This window comes from Microcaecilia unicolor, chromosome 3 (assembly GCF_901765095.1).
Source record: "Microcaecilia unicolor chromosome 3, aMicUni1.1, whole genome shotgun sequence".
Taxonomy (NCBI): Eukaryota; Metazoa; Chordata; class Amphibia; order Gymnophiona; family Siphonopidae; genus Microcaecilia; species Microcaecilia unicolor.
In genome coordinates this window covers 434,944,443-434,960,233 of record NC_044033.1, presented here as the reverse complement: position 1 = coordinate 434,960,233, position 15,791 = coordinate 434,944,443, and the positions used below count along the sequence as shown (strand labels likewise).

General features: G+C 40.3%; 1 protein-coding gene across 5 annotated transcripts in view; it reads left to right on the top strand.

Moving 5' to 3' along the window:
• GRHL1 (grainyhead like transcription factor 1) overlaps window positions 1-15,791 on the top strand; it is a 169,443-nt gene that overhangs the window by 131,054 nt on the left and 22,598 nt on the right. For all 5 annotated transcript variants that reach the window (XM_030198875.1, XM_030198874.1, XM_030198876.1 and 2 more), the window contains exon 9: window positions 7,149-7,307. In XM_030198875.1, the coding sequence (XP_030054735.1) occupies window positions 7,149-7,307 (159 nt within the window). The remainder of the gene's footprint in view (window positions 1-7,148; window positions 7,308-15,791) is intronic.

Genomic DNA, 15,791 nt, shown 5'->3' with positions numbered 1-15,791 from the left:
ATCAGGGTCAGTGGTTTACTTTTGCCCTGTACACTGCTAATAGATTCTAATGTGTGCAGTGATTATAAGGGTGTGAAGAAAAATCACATCACATTCAAAATTATTTATTAGGTTTTACAACAAAGTGTTTAAAGTTTGTATTTTATATCATGCACTGTGGGCTAAATTTGAGCTTCTAGTTACACTATAGTTTCCCCAGTCTTTCAATTATTTATTTATTGGGATTTATTAACCGCCTTTATGAAGAGATTCATCCAAGGCGGTGTAAAGCAGGTACAGTTTAACATAACACTTATAATTTTGTTAACAGCATAACAATAGTAAAATGACCAAATATAAACATAAATACAATGAATGAGGTAAAATTGAAAACAGCAAATTGAAACCTAATAATAAGATTACCATGAAACAGGATCAAAAATATACACATTTAACAGCACTGAAATTCAAATAACCTAGAAATAATATGATGCAATCATAATAGTAATGGAATATCTAATAAGCACACAATTAGAACAGTCAAATTAGATTGCTATGATACTAATGCTTTTCTATAATACAGCTTACCATATAGCTGAGGGGCCAAATGCAGATATATAGATGGGGACAAGATGGATGGTACAGAGTCAGTTGGGATAAGTAGATGGGTGGTTAAACTAAAGGCAAGTTCTTTGTACAGGTAATCAAGATATAAGGAACTGGTCTAAGTTACAGTGTGTGTAGCAAGCTAGTCCAGGTACAAAATAGGTTTATAATCAGTCACCCGATGTAAAGGCTTGGGAGAAGAGCCAGGCACTTACCTTCTTCCTGAAGTAAAGGTATTCTTGAGTTATACGTAGCCCCTCTGGGAGTAAATTCCAGAGTGTGGGGGCTACTCCTGAGAAGACTTGCTGGCAGGTATCACATTGTACAATTTTTTTGATGAGAGGACAGATAGTGATGATCCTTGAGAGGATCTTAGAGGTCTTAAAGGTATGTACAGGGCTAACTTATTATTTAAGTACTCCGGCCTGTTTTGTCTGAGGGCCTTGAAAATCAAACATAGAGTTTTAAATTTAGCCCTGTAAGGTACTGGTTGGTAGTCAGTGTAGTTTTTGATGTGGTCACACCGTTTGCAGCCTTCTATTAGTTGTGCTGCAGTATCCTGAATTTGTTGGAGCTAATACAAACTCTCTTTGGTTTGACCGGTATACAGGGCATTACAATAGTTTAGTTGTGATGTTATCATGGCATGGACCACTGTGGTCAGACTCATCTTTCCAATATATGGAGAGAGATTTTGTTGCTGCCATAGGTGAGACAATTTTTAAAGGTTTTTTGAATTTGCGGGATCAGAGTGAGTGATGAGTCTAGCTGTATCCCAAGATTCTTGACTTGTGATTTTAGGGGAGTTCATACTTCCCAAAAGGTATTTTGAAGTCAGGTATTTTGCCCACTTGTGTTAGGTACCCCAAAAGTCTCTGTTTTGCTTGGGTTCAGGCAATTTGTTGTTATTTCTGAATTGCGGTTAGGCAGGCAGGCAGGCAGTTTACACAGAGCTGTGGGTAGATCTGGTTCAATGCATATAAATAGTTGCACATCGGCATAGATGTAGAATTTTGTGTCCATCGACTGAAGCAGCTCAGCCAAAGGCTTGAGGTAGATATTAAATAAAATGGGAGACAGTATCGGATCCCTGTGACACACCGCAGTTCAGTGACCAAGGTAATGATGTGCTGTTGCTGAACAGAACTGATTATTGTCTATCTGACAAATAGGATTTGAACCATGTAAGTACTGTGCCACTGATACCTGTTTCTGCCAGTCTTGTGAGCATGATATTATGATCCACAGTGTCAAAGGCTGCTGAGAAATCCAGTAACACTAGTATCGAGGCAGATCCACTGTCATGGTTTCTGTGCAGATCATCAAGAAGGGACACAACTGTCTCTGTTCCATGCCCCGGTCTGAAGCCAGGCCCCCTTTTACCACAGCTTAGGAAAAGGACCCCATGATTAATTCTCTACTCCATTTTTTTTCTAAGATGAGGTTAGTGCTTAAATTTAATTGGCAATCCACTTGACTATGAGGCAGGGTATGGCTGAGTCAGTCAGTGAGCTGCTGTGCTGATCTTTATGAGAGCAACATATAGATTTCACCTTGATGCATGTCTCATAGATAGAGACAGATCCAGACAAGGTGAAATTAAAAATTTGAACAGTAGTGCTAATTGTCATGTACAACTGGTGCTGCTGTTCACAAATTTCAAATTTGCTTCAGTTCACCCTCTTTTTGTGCCTGTTACGTTGTACCCTAAAGATGTGCATGTGGTTTTCTCTGTAGCTAGCGTGTGGATGTTGGGAAAGAATTTGAAAAATAGAGCCTTATAAACCCACATTAGTCTAAAAAGAAACTGGCAAGTTGCTATTTTGAGGCTAGCTAGAAATTAGTGAACCAAGGCGATATGATAGTGTGCAGTTCCACATCAGCAGCAGAGGGCGCCGGTACACCACTAATAACATTGGGAATTCTGATCTCCAGTAAACTTCAGAGGAAGAGTAAAGACGTCAAGTTTGAGAGCTTGTCGTCTCAAATGACTTTTATACAAAGTCTAAAGCAGTAGTTCACCAAAATATTTATTTCTACAAGTCAAACTATTAGGTGTACGAAGATATTCTTTCTCTCTCCATGTTTAACAAAATAAGTTTCAATTTTTATATTTCAATAAAAGATGTGAATAGGTTGCTTAATCTGCTTGAGTGCTGATCATAACCAGAGTGAATGTAAACATTGTGCTCATGTGCCTCCAAGTCCTCTTTCTAAACCCATGGGTCCTGAGCAAGTGTAAATGAACATAACTTGAAGTACATGTGTACATGAGTGTGTTATCATGCCTATGCTCCACCCAAACTACAACACCAACCATCCATACCCACAGGTCATGTAAAAGTGCATTTACATTTTGATGTTTATTACTTACCTTACTGTTCTATCATTTACTATTTATTTATTTAACTACATATTAGAGTATTGGTGGAGGGACATTTTCGATATGACATCTAAATCCAATTTTGGATGTTTTTCACAAAACATCCAAAATTCAGTTGCAAACATGGTCATTTTCAAATGGCTAATTTTTGTTTTGAAAATGGCCATTTATTTGATGTTTTTGTGTTCAGTGCATCTATCTTTAGTAGACTGGCCACACAGACATCCCAACAGAAAACGAATCCACAATATCAGTGTCTCTGGCAACATTCAATGACATATACACACAAACCAGGACTTGTAGCCACCAACTCAAAGAGAGTGCTTAAAACAGTTCACACCAGTATAATATAATAGAAATTTTTTTTTTAATGTATGTAGAGTACACTCAGATATTTACCACTATTACTGCAGTCAATAATGCTGCTACAAGGTGGCATAGCACTTCTTTTATCGGGTAACTCTAACAAATTTTTTGGGAGGAGCAACATATGCTCATTTTTTTATGCTTCCCAATCACCTCAGTGCTATAAAATCGCTTATCACTTTTAAAAATGTATATACTAGGTGAAAACTGTACACTTATCTTAGCAAATTCTTGCCTCCCTGGCAGAACTATCTTGCCTTGCTGAAACATTCATCAGTTGCCTTCCCCTGAAACCACCCGACTCCGCAGGGTTTCAATCACTTTCCTCAGGGACAAGGGTTAAGGCTGCATAATTCTTTTCTTCCTCATTCTTTTTTCTCTCAAGCAATCAACAAGACATCCCAGCAGAGCAGTGGGGCACCCGACTTCACATAAAAGGTCCCAGGTACACATCTTACTGTTACCCCCTTATAATATATGCTGATCTCTCCAAAACCCACCAAAAACCTACTTTACCCAACTTTACACCTCTACAATAGCCCTTATGTCTGCAGGTGTTACCTATATGTAGGTACAATAGGTATTTAGTGTTTTTTGGAGGGTTCACAAATTCTACTACAAGTGTACCAGTTGGAGTGTGGCATAGGCCTGAGTCGCCTTCTCTATAGTCCACTGCACTGACCACTAGGCCACTCCTGGGACCTGCTTGCAGTTCTAATAGGAATGGCCATCATATCTGAAGCTGTTATAGAGCCTGGTATGTACTGTCACTGTCACATCTGAGGGAACTGGAAGGGGGACAATGACCACTGGGGGAGTAAGGGGGGTTATGCATTAATCCCTCTGGTGGCCATTTAGGGCACCTTTTGGTCACTTAGTTGTGAATGAAACAGGTCTAGCAAAAAATGTTTTAATTTTTGGCCCTAGCCATTTTCATTTTGTTCCATTATTGCAGAAAAACATCTATCTTTTGGTGCCGCCCATGTCCCAATCAAAACATGCCTCTATCACACCCCCTTGAAATTTGGATGAACTGTGTAGCAAAACGTCTAAAATCGGGGTGTCAAAAATCGCAACATGGATGTTTTTGAGAGACAAATGACCTTCTGCTACCTTATGATATTTTTGGACATTTTTTTTTGTTTTGAAAATGAGTCCCTTAATATATTACTTTGTTTTAAATTGTATTTATGTGACTAAGTTGGCCATTTTGCCCCTGACACATCCTTTTCAAAGGCAAAACATGGCCACGTCGGGCTCTCTGAATAATAAACACTTTTTCTACATCCTGTTGGTCTTCTCTGCTTTGTTTATAAAATGTGCATTTGTGCAGCAAAAAAGTATATTAATGAGTTAGTGGTAAGAATGGGAGGGCACTGTAACACTTTATTTTCCCTAGTGAGGAAACCGGCAAAGCAGCCATCCAGGAGATTAATATCAGAAATTGTAGATGTAGGGGTTAAAGACTTTGCAACATGGTTTGAGAATAAAATAGGTTTATCAGTACAGGAAAGGGATAAGGAGGATGTTGAGGGTGCTGCTCAAGGAATGAGAGATAAGTGGGGCAGGGAAGGCTAGAGGAGGGAAGGTAATACTGGAAGATATTTGACTGAGGGGCTCTTTTACTAAGCTGTGGTAAAAAAGTGGCTTGAGCTAGTTTGGGCATGTGAAATTGGTGTACGCTGGCTCATTTTTTTTAACCACAGCGGGTAAAAAGTCCTTTTAAAATTGGTCAGCAAATGGCCGTGCACTAAAATTAAAAGTAGCGTGCAGCTATTTACTGCCTGAGCCCTTGCCGTCACCTGTTTACTTGGCGGTAAGGGCTCATATGCTACTTGTGTGGTAATCAGGAAGCGCACGGCAAGCTTCTGATGACCGTTGGGAGCGCCTCCCCGGGGTAGAAAATAGAAAATTATTTTCTACCATGGGAAACAATGCATCAACTTCGGGACTACTTCTGGGTGGTGCCTGTACTACCCAGGTGGTAGGGTCAATTTGGCATTCACTACCTGCTCAGTAGCCCTACCACCACTTAGTAAAAGGGCCCCTTAGTTATGGAGGAAGAAATGTATCAGATTCTGCAGGCAGTTAGGCTTACTACCTTCCCCTTGGATTCTTGTACTTCCTTGATGATAAAGGTGTTTGGACCTAAGATCTTTGGTAAATCGACTGAACTAGCGAACACCTCCCTATCTGAGGGAATGGTGCCAGGGGAACTGAGGTGGACATTGATGCACCATTACTGAAGAAGGATAAATTGGACAACCAACAGGTAGAGAATTATAGGCTAGTGTCTCATCTGCCATTCCTAAGGGGGTCTTTTTCTAAGCTGTGGCAGCGTTTTTAGCTCAAGGTAGAAATCAGCTGGTGGTAAGTGCCAAGATGCCCAGAGTGGAGGAGTGGCCTAATGGTTAGTGCAGCGGGTTGTGGACATGAAGAACTGGGTTTGATTCCCGCTGCTGTCTAATGGTTGGCAGTGGGTTGAGATTCTGGGGAAATAGGTTCAATTCCCTCTGCAGCTCCATGAGACTCTGGGCAAGTCACTTAAAACCCCAGGTACAAATAACCTTAGATCATGAGCGCATTAGAGACAGTGCAAGTACCTGTACAATTGTATGCAAATTGCCTTGACTCATGCTCAAAAGAGGTGGTGTATCAAATTAATAAATAATATTCCTAAGGGTGTCTTGGCATTTACTGCCAGCCGATTTCTACCATGAGTGCTACCATGGCTTAGTAAAAGACCTCCTAAGATAGTTATTGGAAAAGGCAGTGGCCAGACAGTTGTTGTAGAGTTTATAGGTGATACTCAAGTTTGGATGAGTATCAATTCAGGTACTGTGCTGGTTATGGTAATGAGACAGTACTGTTGTCAGTGTTAAATGAGCTGTACGTATGTTGGGATATAGAAGAAGGGTCTGTCCGTCTCCTCTTAGATTTCATGATTGTCTTCAATACTGTACATCGGGCATATGGGAGTGGGAGGAATGGGTTTGAGGTGGTTTTCTTCCTTCTGTTGGGAAGAACGCAGAGGGTGGTGCTAGAGAAGTGTTGAGTCGAAGGAACATGTCTTATGAGGTGCTGCAAGAGTTGGTAAATTATTTGAATAATCTTAATAAAAATGTAAAAGACTGTGGTAATACTGCTAAAGCATTCTGGAGAATATTCATTAGACCTTTATGGGACTGTTCATCATTGATTATGCTGCCTTACTGCCTCTTCTTTGCAAGTTCATATTTCTTCAAGCCTAACCTTTACTGGAAATCAACATGTCGTAATATTAATAATTAAGCATTTTTTCATTATATATGTTTTTCTATTGATTTTTTTTTGTATACCTCTGCATCAAAATTGTGGGAAGGCTGCAGAAGATGGAATTGATCACTGGTGTGTGTGTGTGTGTGGGGGGGGGGGGGGGGGGGGGTTGGCATTCTCACCTTATTTTACAGCGGATCAGATGCCTGTGTTCAGGGTAGACATTTTCTTGTCCCCACAGAAACAATTTTTTTTCTGGTTTTTAGGATATCCCTAATGAACGTACATTAGATAGATTTATCTGCATGCTGCTTTAGTTGCATGGAAACCTATCTCATGCATACTAGAGAGATCCTAAAAACCTGAGTGGATTGTTGTCCATAGGGACTTGAGATTGTCTGCTGTTGTCAACACTGTACAAACCACCACCTTTAACCCTCTGTCTTTTCCCTGCTGCATGCTGCACCATGACTGCTGTGTTATGACATGGAGGGATGGGTTAAGGCAGTTCATTTGATAACTGGCTCCTCTGAAGTTTTTTTTTTTTCTCTTTTTGTAGGTTTTCATTTCCGTGAACTGCCTGAGTACTGACTTCTCTTCTCAGAAGGGTGTGAAAGGGCTGCCTCTGAACCTCCAGATTGACACGTACAGCTACAACAACAGGAGCAACAAACCTGTCCACAGGGCCTACTGCCAGATTAAAGTCTTCTGTGACAAGGTAGCATTGCTTCTGAAGGATCTAATGAGGGCTGGTAGGAGGGAGAGTAAGGAGGAATGTAGGCTGATGGCTGTAGATCTCTGACATGCAGTTATTTGCTTCTTTTTATTTATTTTATTTATGACATTTGTATCCCACATTATCCCGAACAAGCTCAAGTTCAAAATTGGCTTACATTAAAAAAGAACATCGAAAACATGATACTGTCAGATAATTAATTATAACATTTAACATATTAGGAAGAATTGTGTGTTTGTCATGAAGCTAGGTTAGAGTATTGGTTATGTTGAAATATATAAGAGAGACGGCAACATTAGTTTATTGTCTTTTGATAAGATATGCAAATATCTAATATGTATAATATTTTTGATTCTACAAGATCATCTTTATCCTGTGTTAAGTTCGGTTGTATCCATTGTTTTGAAATTAAATGGATATGAGGGTTTCCTCGCCAAAACCTTGAAGAGCAAAAATGTGCCATCTGGTTAGTGTTTGTGCTTTGTTTGGGAAGTGGAGCATCAAACCCATGAGCCCAGCCAAGGCTATGTGTGTGCCGGTCCTGACCTTTGCTTGTGAATGAATTAGGATATAGGGAAACCAGAGTCTCAAACAGAGATGTACTTGATGTTAGGCACTACATTTTTGTTCATGGGAAAAAAAGTTTTCACTTTACCAAATAATAGGGATGTGGATTTATTAGTATGCATTCTGTTCATTAGCTCACCATAAAAAAAAATTCAGTGTAAGCAAAATTGATTTAATGCAAGTCAGTCTATGAATTAAAACATGCATGGCTGATCTGAACACATTAAAAAGTTATAATGCACACTAAATTTTGTTTTTATTAAAATGAATCTGTGAAATGAATCAAACCCCCTTGAAAATCACAATCAAGTTTGAAAAACCTGAAAACAAACTGAAAATGTTTTGCCTGTGCACATCCCAACCAGGTAACTTAGCAATTACCCGGGTAAAATTGGGGTTGAAGATTGCTCTATTGCCCTTCTTTTTTAGCTTAGTGCAAGTTGTGAGATGAGCTATTTTAATATAAATGAGCTGTTTTACAAAATGTATTGGATGTACAGTAGCTCCTTACTATTTTCAGGACCTCAAGCCCTTTATTTTGCATTGTCACTATCCCCCGGGTTCTATATATTGTGCCAAGATTTCTGCACAGAAATCGAAGCATATTCCATAACTATGCATATAACCTAATTGTTTAACAAGCCAATCAGCACTGATAATTGCAAATTAACAAGCATTTATTGGCACTAATTGGCATTCATTAGAATTTACACGCAGAACTGTCTAAGCATATTCTGTAATGCAATGTGTGTAAATTCTAAGTTGCATAGTTGAAAAGGGGGCGTGGCTGTGGGGGTGGAATGGGTGGGTCATGGGCACTTTTGATATCTACCTGCGTGGTTATAGAATAATATAGGCGTCAGCATTTACAGCACGTTTTACTTGGCGTAACTGCCCGCGACTACATAGTCGTGTGTACCGGCACTTGGCATATTCTATAAACCACACAGAAATTTTTGCTTATTCTATAAAGGACACCTAAATTACTTTTTAGAATTCACTTAGGCAAAATTTATTTTGGTGCTGGATTTTTAGGTGTGATGTATAGAATATAGTCATGTATGCATGCATTAGCTGACACTGGCTCCCATGTTTTATCATTCCCACCTTAAGTAATTCCCTTATCCCTTATTTGTCCTATTTGTCTTTCCTGATTAAATTGTAAGTTCTGTCGAGCAGGGACTGTCTCTTCATGTTTAAGTATACAGCGCTGCGTATGTCTAGTAGCACTATAGAAATGATAAGTAGTAGTAGTAAGCACTGAAATTTGGAATTGCAGTGAATGTTAGTGTGCCTTAATAATTAGGAATATTAAAGTTTTTCACTCTCATCCACACAAAAATCGACCCCCTTGCTCTGGGGTTGTTGAATTTTCAGACACTAATAAACCAATTTGTAAAGTCAGTCAAATTCTAGAGCAGAGATTTAATAACACAAAGCTGTGCTTTCCCATTTGTGCCTGTGCAAAGTTTCTCTTGAAATATTTCTTCAGAGAAATGACTGAATAAATGCATGGAGCATGAACTTTCCAGGGCATATGGTAGAGACAAAAAAGTATCAACATTGAACAAAGCCCAGGAAAGTCAAACCAGAGACCATGTAGATTTGCAGTATTGCAACAGAAATGGGATTCTGGCAGACTAGACAGGACTTAATTATTATTTATTTAAAATATTCATAAACTGCCTTCCTGACCAAAATATTGCCATCTAGTGGATCTTCGTATAATATTGTATGTTTATATGCAGCGGCGTAGCCAGAAGTCCATTTTTAGGGGTTCCCAGATAGGGCCCAATATTCTTTCCCTCTCTCCCCATCACCGCTGCCACAATAAAATATTAACTTTACTGGTGGGGATGCCACGCCCCACCAGCCAAAGATGTCTCCTGCACAAGTCTCGCCTGTGCTGAATGAGCAGCACTTAATTTAGCAGGTGCACTTCAGCCACTAATGCGGAGAGCCGGCATTAGCATCAGAGGCGGCACTTGTGTAGGAGGTGTCCTCAGCAGGTTGGGCTTAGCATCCCCACCAGACATGAAAGCAGGGGGGCCCAAGCTGAAGGTGAGGGTGCCTAGGCCTCCATGGCCCCCTGTGGCTATGCCACTGTTTATATGAGAACTGAGTCGCTGTCCTTATCTAACTTCCTTTGCTATTTTATGTCTGTGAGCTCTTGTTCCCATTTGTCTTTGTCTGTTAGAGTTACACTCAGGCCTGGCCATATAGACCCAAAAGACACATCTCCTGTTTTGAACTCCAGCATTTCAGTTGCCACTGAAATGTTTTGGAGACAGATGTTACAGTTGGAAGGAGCAAGTCAGAGCATGTCTCTTCTGGGTTGCAATCTCAGACCGGCTGGAAAGAGATAAACTTAGCTTGCATTGTCAGTTACAACGAAAAACAGTTTAAATATTAACTCCTTTTACATTTGCACCTTTGGAGTTTGGCCTGTGTCTATTTTCTTCCTCTTTCTCCCATAAAGAAGGAAGCACTGAATGGTGCTGTACCTTGTTTACGGGGGTAGGTGTTTTGTGTCCTGCATTCCCACTCATTCAGGGAAAGCTTTTTCTAACTACCCCTTCCTATCAGTTACAATTATCAGATCTATTAAGAGCCAGTAATTCATGGAAACCATTTGACAACAGTAGTTGGGATTTGCCTGGCCAGGAGGTCATCATGACTGTTAGCAGTTGCCAGGCTGTCAGCAGTTATGATGAGAAATTTTGGTTGTAATTTCCATGAAAGTGGAAACCATGGGAGGACAGTGATGTGAAAACGGTAATGGAATTCAAACATGTGTGGGATAAACACAAAGGAATCTTGTTTAGAAGGAATGGATCTACGGAATCTTAGTGGAGATTGGGTGGCAACGCCGGTAATTGGGAAGCAAAACCGGTCCTGGGCAGACTTCTATGGTCTATGCCCTGATCGTAACTGAATAGATATGGAAAGTTCAAGAGCAGACTGGGCAGACTTTTACGGTCTGTGCCCTGAGAATGGCAAGGACAAATCAAACTCGGGTATACATATAAAGTATCACATTCCATTTAAAATGAGTTTATCTTGTTGGGCAGACTGGATGAACCATACAGGTCTTTATCTGACGTCATTTACTATGTTTCTATATGATGTAGGAGAGTGTGGTCCATAGCTCCTTACACCACACTATTGTCCAATGCTTCTCACAGATCAGCTCCCACATAAAACTGTCATCTTCTCCAAACGTCACATTAAAGGTCAAATTTGATTTGATTAGTTTTATTGACTTATTATTCTGTCCTTTGCCTATTTTATGTCTATGGAGCTTTGGTGTCCATTTGCCCCTCCCCCCCAATCTATGACAAGTAGATCAGGGTAGGGGGACCAGGGGAGACAATGTTCATCTTTGACAAATGGATTGCAGAGGTAATGGGATGGGAGTTCATATTTTTTTAATGGGGTCAGGTTTGGGGGGGGGGCCTAATTTTCACAGTCGCAGCCAGCCCCTTTCTGTTGCTCCCCAGGAGCATCGGCTCACACATTAGCAGGCTCATACTTCCAAGGAAAAGTTAACACCTCCTCAGGTATTAATGTTCAGTGAATAATGCGGCTTGCAAAATCTACCACAAGTTATATTGTTCATTTTGTTCAATAATGAACTGTTTTTTTTTTAATTTTCATAAACACAATACAACAGTGTTCGCACACAAGTATCCAAAGCTTCCAGTTGTGCAAATATACTAAATCAGAAACAACAGTTTGGACCTTTATGGCTATCTGAACAAGAAACCACCTGTATGGCTCACACTACATACTGCATTTTCCATTTTTATCCTCCTCCCCAACCCGTCCCCCTCACCCATACTCCAATCTAACCACTTTGACCCATACCATAACTCAGCATCCACACCCCATTCGCCGCCCCTCTACCCTTCCCTACCCCTCCCCCCTCAATTCCCCTTTAAAGGTAACACTTTTAAACCTGTCCATAGGCTGTGATACTGTTTGCTAACAAGCTTTGCTGAAGTAGAATAAATACGGCATTCATTCTCACCAACTGTTCTCATCTTGGTATACCACACATCAACTGGGATACTCTCCGGGGATGTCCTGAATAGTAGAATGGATTTCTTTATCAGTAAGAGTGAAATATATATGAATCTCCTGTATGGCTTAGTAAGGCCCTGGGCTACTAGAAGGGTTTGATCCCCCAAAAGTAAAGTTGCATAATCCCACTCTGTCCGCCTATTTGTGACTTCATGGAGCACCTGGAATGCCCGGGTGTTAGTTAATGTGTTTTTTGGTAAAATTCTTGGCCTTAAGCTGCATTACTGGTAAATAACAAATTGCTACCATAACACAGCTTAGAGCAGGGGTGTCCAACCTCATCCCTTGCCAGGTCAGGTTTTCAGGGTTTACCTAATGAATATGCATGAGATCTATTTGCATATAATGGAGACAGTACATGCAAGAAGATCTCATGCATATTCATTTGGGAAATCCTGACTGGATTGCGGCCCTAGAGGTCTGAGGTTGGACACCTGAGCAATGGACAATGAAGTGACTTGTCTAAGGGTCACAAGGAGCATCATTGGGAGAAACAAGATTTGGGTCCTAGCTTCCCTGAGTTATAGCCCATTGCTCTAATCCAGTGGTTCTCAACCCAGTCCTCGGAACACACCTAGCCAGTCAGGTTTTCAGGATACCTACAATGAATATGAATGAGAGAGATTTGCATACAACGGAGGTAGTGCATGCAGATTTATCTCATGCATATTCATTGTGGGTATCCTGAAAACCTGACTGGCTCGATGTGTCCCGAGGACTAGGTTGAGAACCCATGCTGTAATCACTAGACTATTTCTCCACTAAAGTATATATATTGTTTGTTTGTTTATTTATTTATTAGTATTTATTTACTGCCTTTTTGAAGAAATTCACCCAAGGCAGCATGGGTAGATGGGGGGCAAAGTAGAGAGATAAAATAGGGGGAAAATTCCCCCAGATATTACAAATGAAGATTCTTGGCTCAACTGAGCTGGAAGAAATGAGAGCGCTAGGTGAAAAATACAATAAAAAAAAAAAAAGGCAGCACCAGATACATATTTTCTTGAACCACAATCTGGTTGGCTTATGGAGAGATGGCTTTCTAATGTCTTTCACCTATACCAAATAGAAACAACATGAGAAAAGTGGTTGAGATAGCTTTAAGAGACTCCAGACGATGCAGGGACATGGCAGGACAGTGTAGGTGGTTGGAATAGATTCATTTTTAGCTTTGTGCTTCTGAAGGCATCTGAGATGCACTGTAATAGCCAGGAAAGGCGCCTGTTCAGTTGGATCCTTTGTTTTTTACTTAAGACTGGTAATTATAATTGGGCCCCTGATTTATCAGTCATTCCCCACAGACACAGAGAGAGAGAGCAAAGCCTTTATGAGTCAAGCTGTCAGTGGGAACTCTGAGAATGCTATCCTGTGGTCTGTGCCAAATCCCCTGCATCACAGGCGGAAAGCAGGAAACATTCCAGTCTGATGGCATCAAAGCCTTTTCATCTCAGCTGTGTGTATCACAAATGCCATTTTAAAAGATCAGGAACAGGGTGTTTCACACACAAAATTCATTGTGAAGGCAGTTTATTCTTTTCTCTGCCTCACTCTGCTGAAGCTGTTTCCTACCTGTTGTTTTTCTGTCTTGGAAACTGAATGCAAAAGCAGATTTCCTGCCTATGTATGAACCCTTATGGGTGGGTGGGTGGGTGGGTGGGGGGGGGGGGGGGGGTTAGGGGAGGAAATGGTGCTCTTTATAGAGCAAGGCAGGGAGTTCTTATCCCCACTCTAGCGACATAAGCACTAACAGAAAGAGCAGGCTGAATCCTTGAATTGCAGAAGCTCTATTCTTGTTTTGGATGTCTGAAAACTGGCATTTAGATGTCCATGTCGCATGGATGTGTAAATCCCATTTTTACAAAGGCAGGATATGGACATCTAACAATGAATTGCAGACTTCTTTTATTGGGATTTATTAACTGCCTTCTTAAAGAGATTCATCCAAGGTGTTGTACAGCAGTAGAGCGTGACATAAAACTTACAATTTTGTCAACAGCATAACAATAATAAAATGACCAAATACATGCATAAATATGATCAATGAGGTAAACTTGGAGACAGGTAGATTGAATCCTAAGAATAGGAGTAACATGATACCATGTCAGAAAAAAATACACAACAGCAAAGCAGAATAGTCATATAAGAGAAATATAATAAATATCAGGAGGGTACAAATGATACATTTATCACGTCACTGGTTTTCCAGTAAGACGTTACTGCATCGCAGAGCGGTTTCTCATTTGGGAAGACACGATGTTTCATACAGCCAGGATTTTAATATCTTTTTTAAGCCAAATTTCTTTACTACAACTTGACAGATTTGATTGACCTCTGAGGTAGGCCTTTGTACTGAAACACGGCCATGCCGGGCCATTTCTATGACTTTTATAATATAGACTTTTATATTTGTTATCCTCTTTGGATCTGCCTCACTCTGTTCTTTTGTTACATCATAATAGGCAGCACAATACAAATAAAACGCTTTAATTTATTTATTTATTTATTTATTTGTTTGTTACATTTGTATCCCGCATTTTCCCACCTATTTGCAGGCTCAGTGTGGCTTACATAGTACCATAAAGGCGTTCACCAATTCTGGTATAAACAGTTACACAGTGATGTTGTGGTAGAATGAGGTTCATGTGGAACAGACATATTAGGGAATCGTATAGAGGAAGAGTTACGTTATGTCCATTACGTGCTTTGGTTTTGTAGTGTTGCAGGGTTCAGGCATTTAAGTTGGGTTGGTAGGTTATGCCTTTTTGAACAGGTAAGTTTTTAGTGATTTCCGGAAGTTTAGGTGGTTATATGTTGTTTTCACGGCTTTTGGTAATGCGTTCCATAGTTGTGAGCTTATGTAGGAAAAGCTGGATGCATGAGTTGATTTGTATTTGAGTCCTTTGCAGCTTGGGTAGTGGAGGTTTAGATATGTTTGTGTTGATCCGGTTGTATTTCTGATTGGTAGGCAACATGTAACAGAGACATGATAAACACAATGTCAACATAATACAAATGACACACCTTAATAGGCATGCATTAGAGCTCAATCAAATAATATAGATATGATACTCATACCACCCGATATTCAGCACTATTTAACCAACCAGGAACGGCTCCTGGTCAGTTAAATAGCACTTAACCGACTATCCGCGAATATTCAGTGGGAGATAGCCGGTTATCTCCCACTAAGTATACCTGGTCAGCACTTAGCAGATAACCAGCTATATCGAGTAATATAGCTGGCTATCCGCTAATATTCAGCGCATTGCTGGGTAAGTTTAGCAGCCAAATTAGGCCGCTGCAATAGCAGGCTTATTTTTGGCTGGTTTCAACTTAACCAGCCAGCACTGAATATTGACTTGGCCAGTTAGGTTGAAACTGGCCAAAAATAAAACGGATATTCAGTGCTGATCACTGGAAACAGTCTGGCACTGAATATCCAGGCTCAACACCAACCAAGGGAGGCAGACCAGCTAACTCCTACTGTATGAATACCAGCCCCATAATGTCAATACAATGCAATGCAACATCTTGATAAGCAGGGAGCAAGTGCAATTGAGACATGTGGAATGGCATTTTAGAAAGAATGTCCAACTCAGAATATGGACGTCCATCTCAGTTCTAAAATATATGCGAGATGGACGTTCATATACTTCAAACATCCAGAATGAACAGCCATTTTACAAACTGAAACATCCAAATTATGAACCAAGTTCCTAATCCTGACTTATCCCTTTCACCCTATCGCTATTAGGAACTTCGCTATAGCTAATATGACTTACCTGTTAGTTACTACTATGAAAATCTTAGATATAA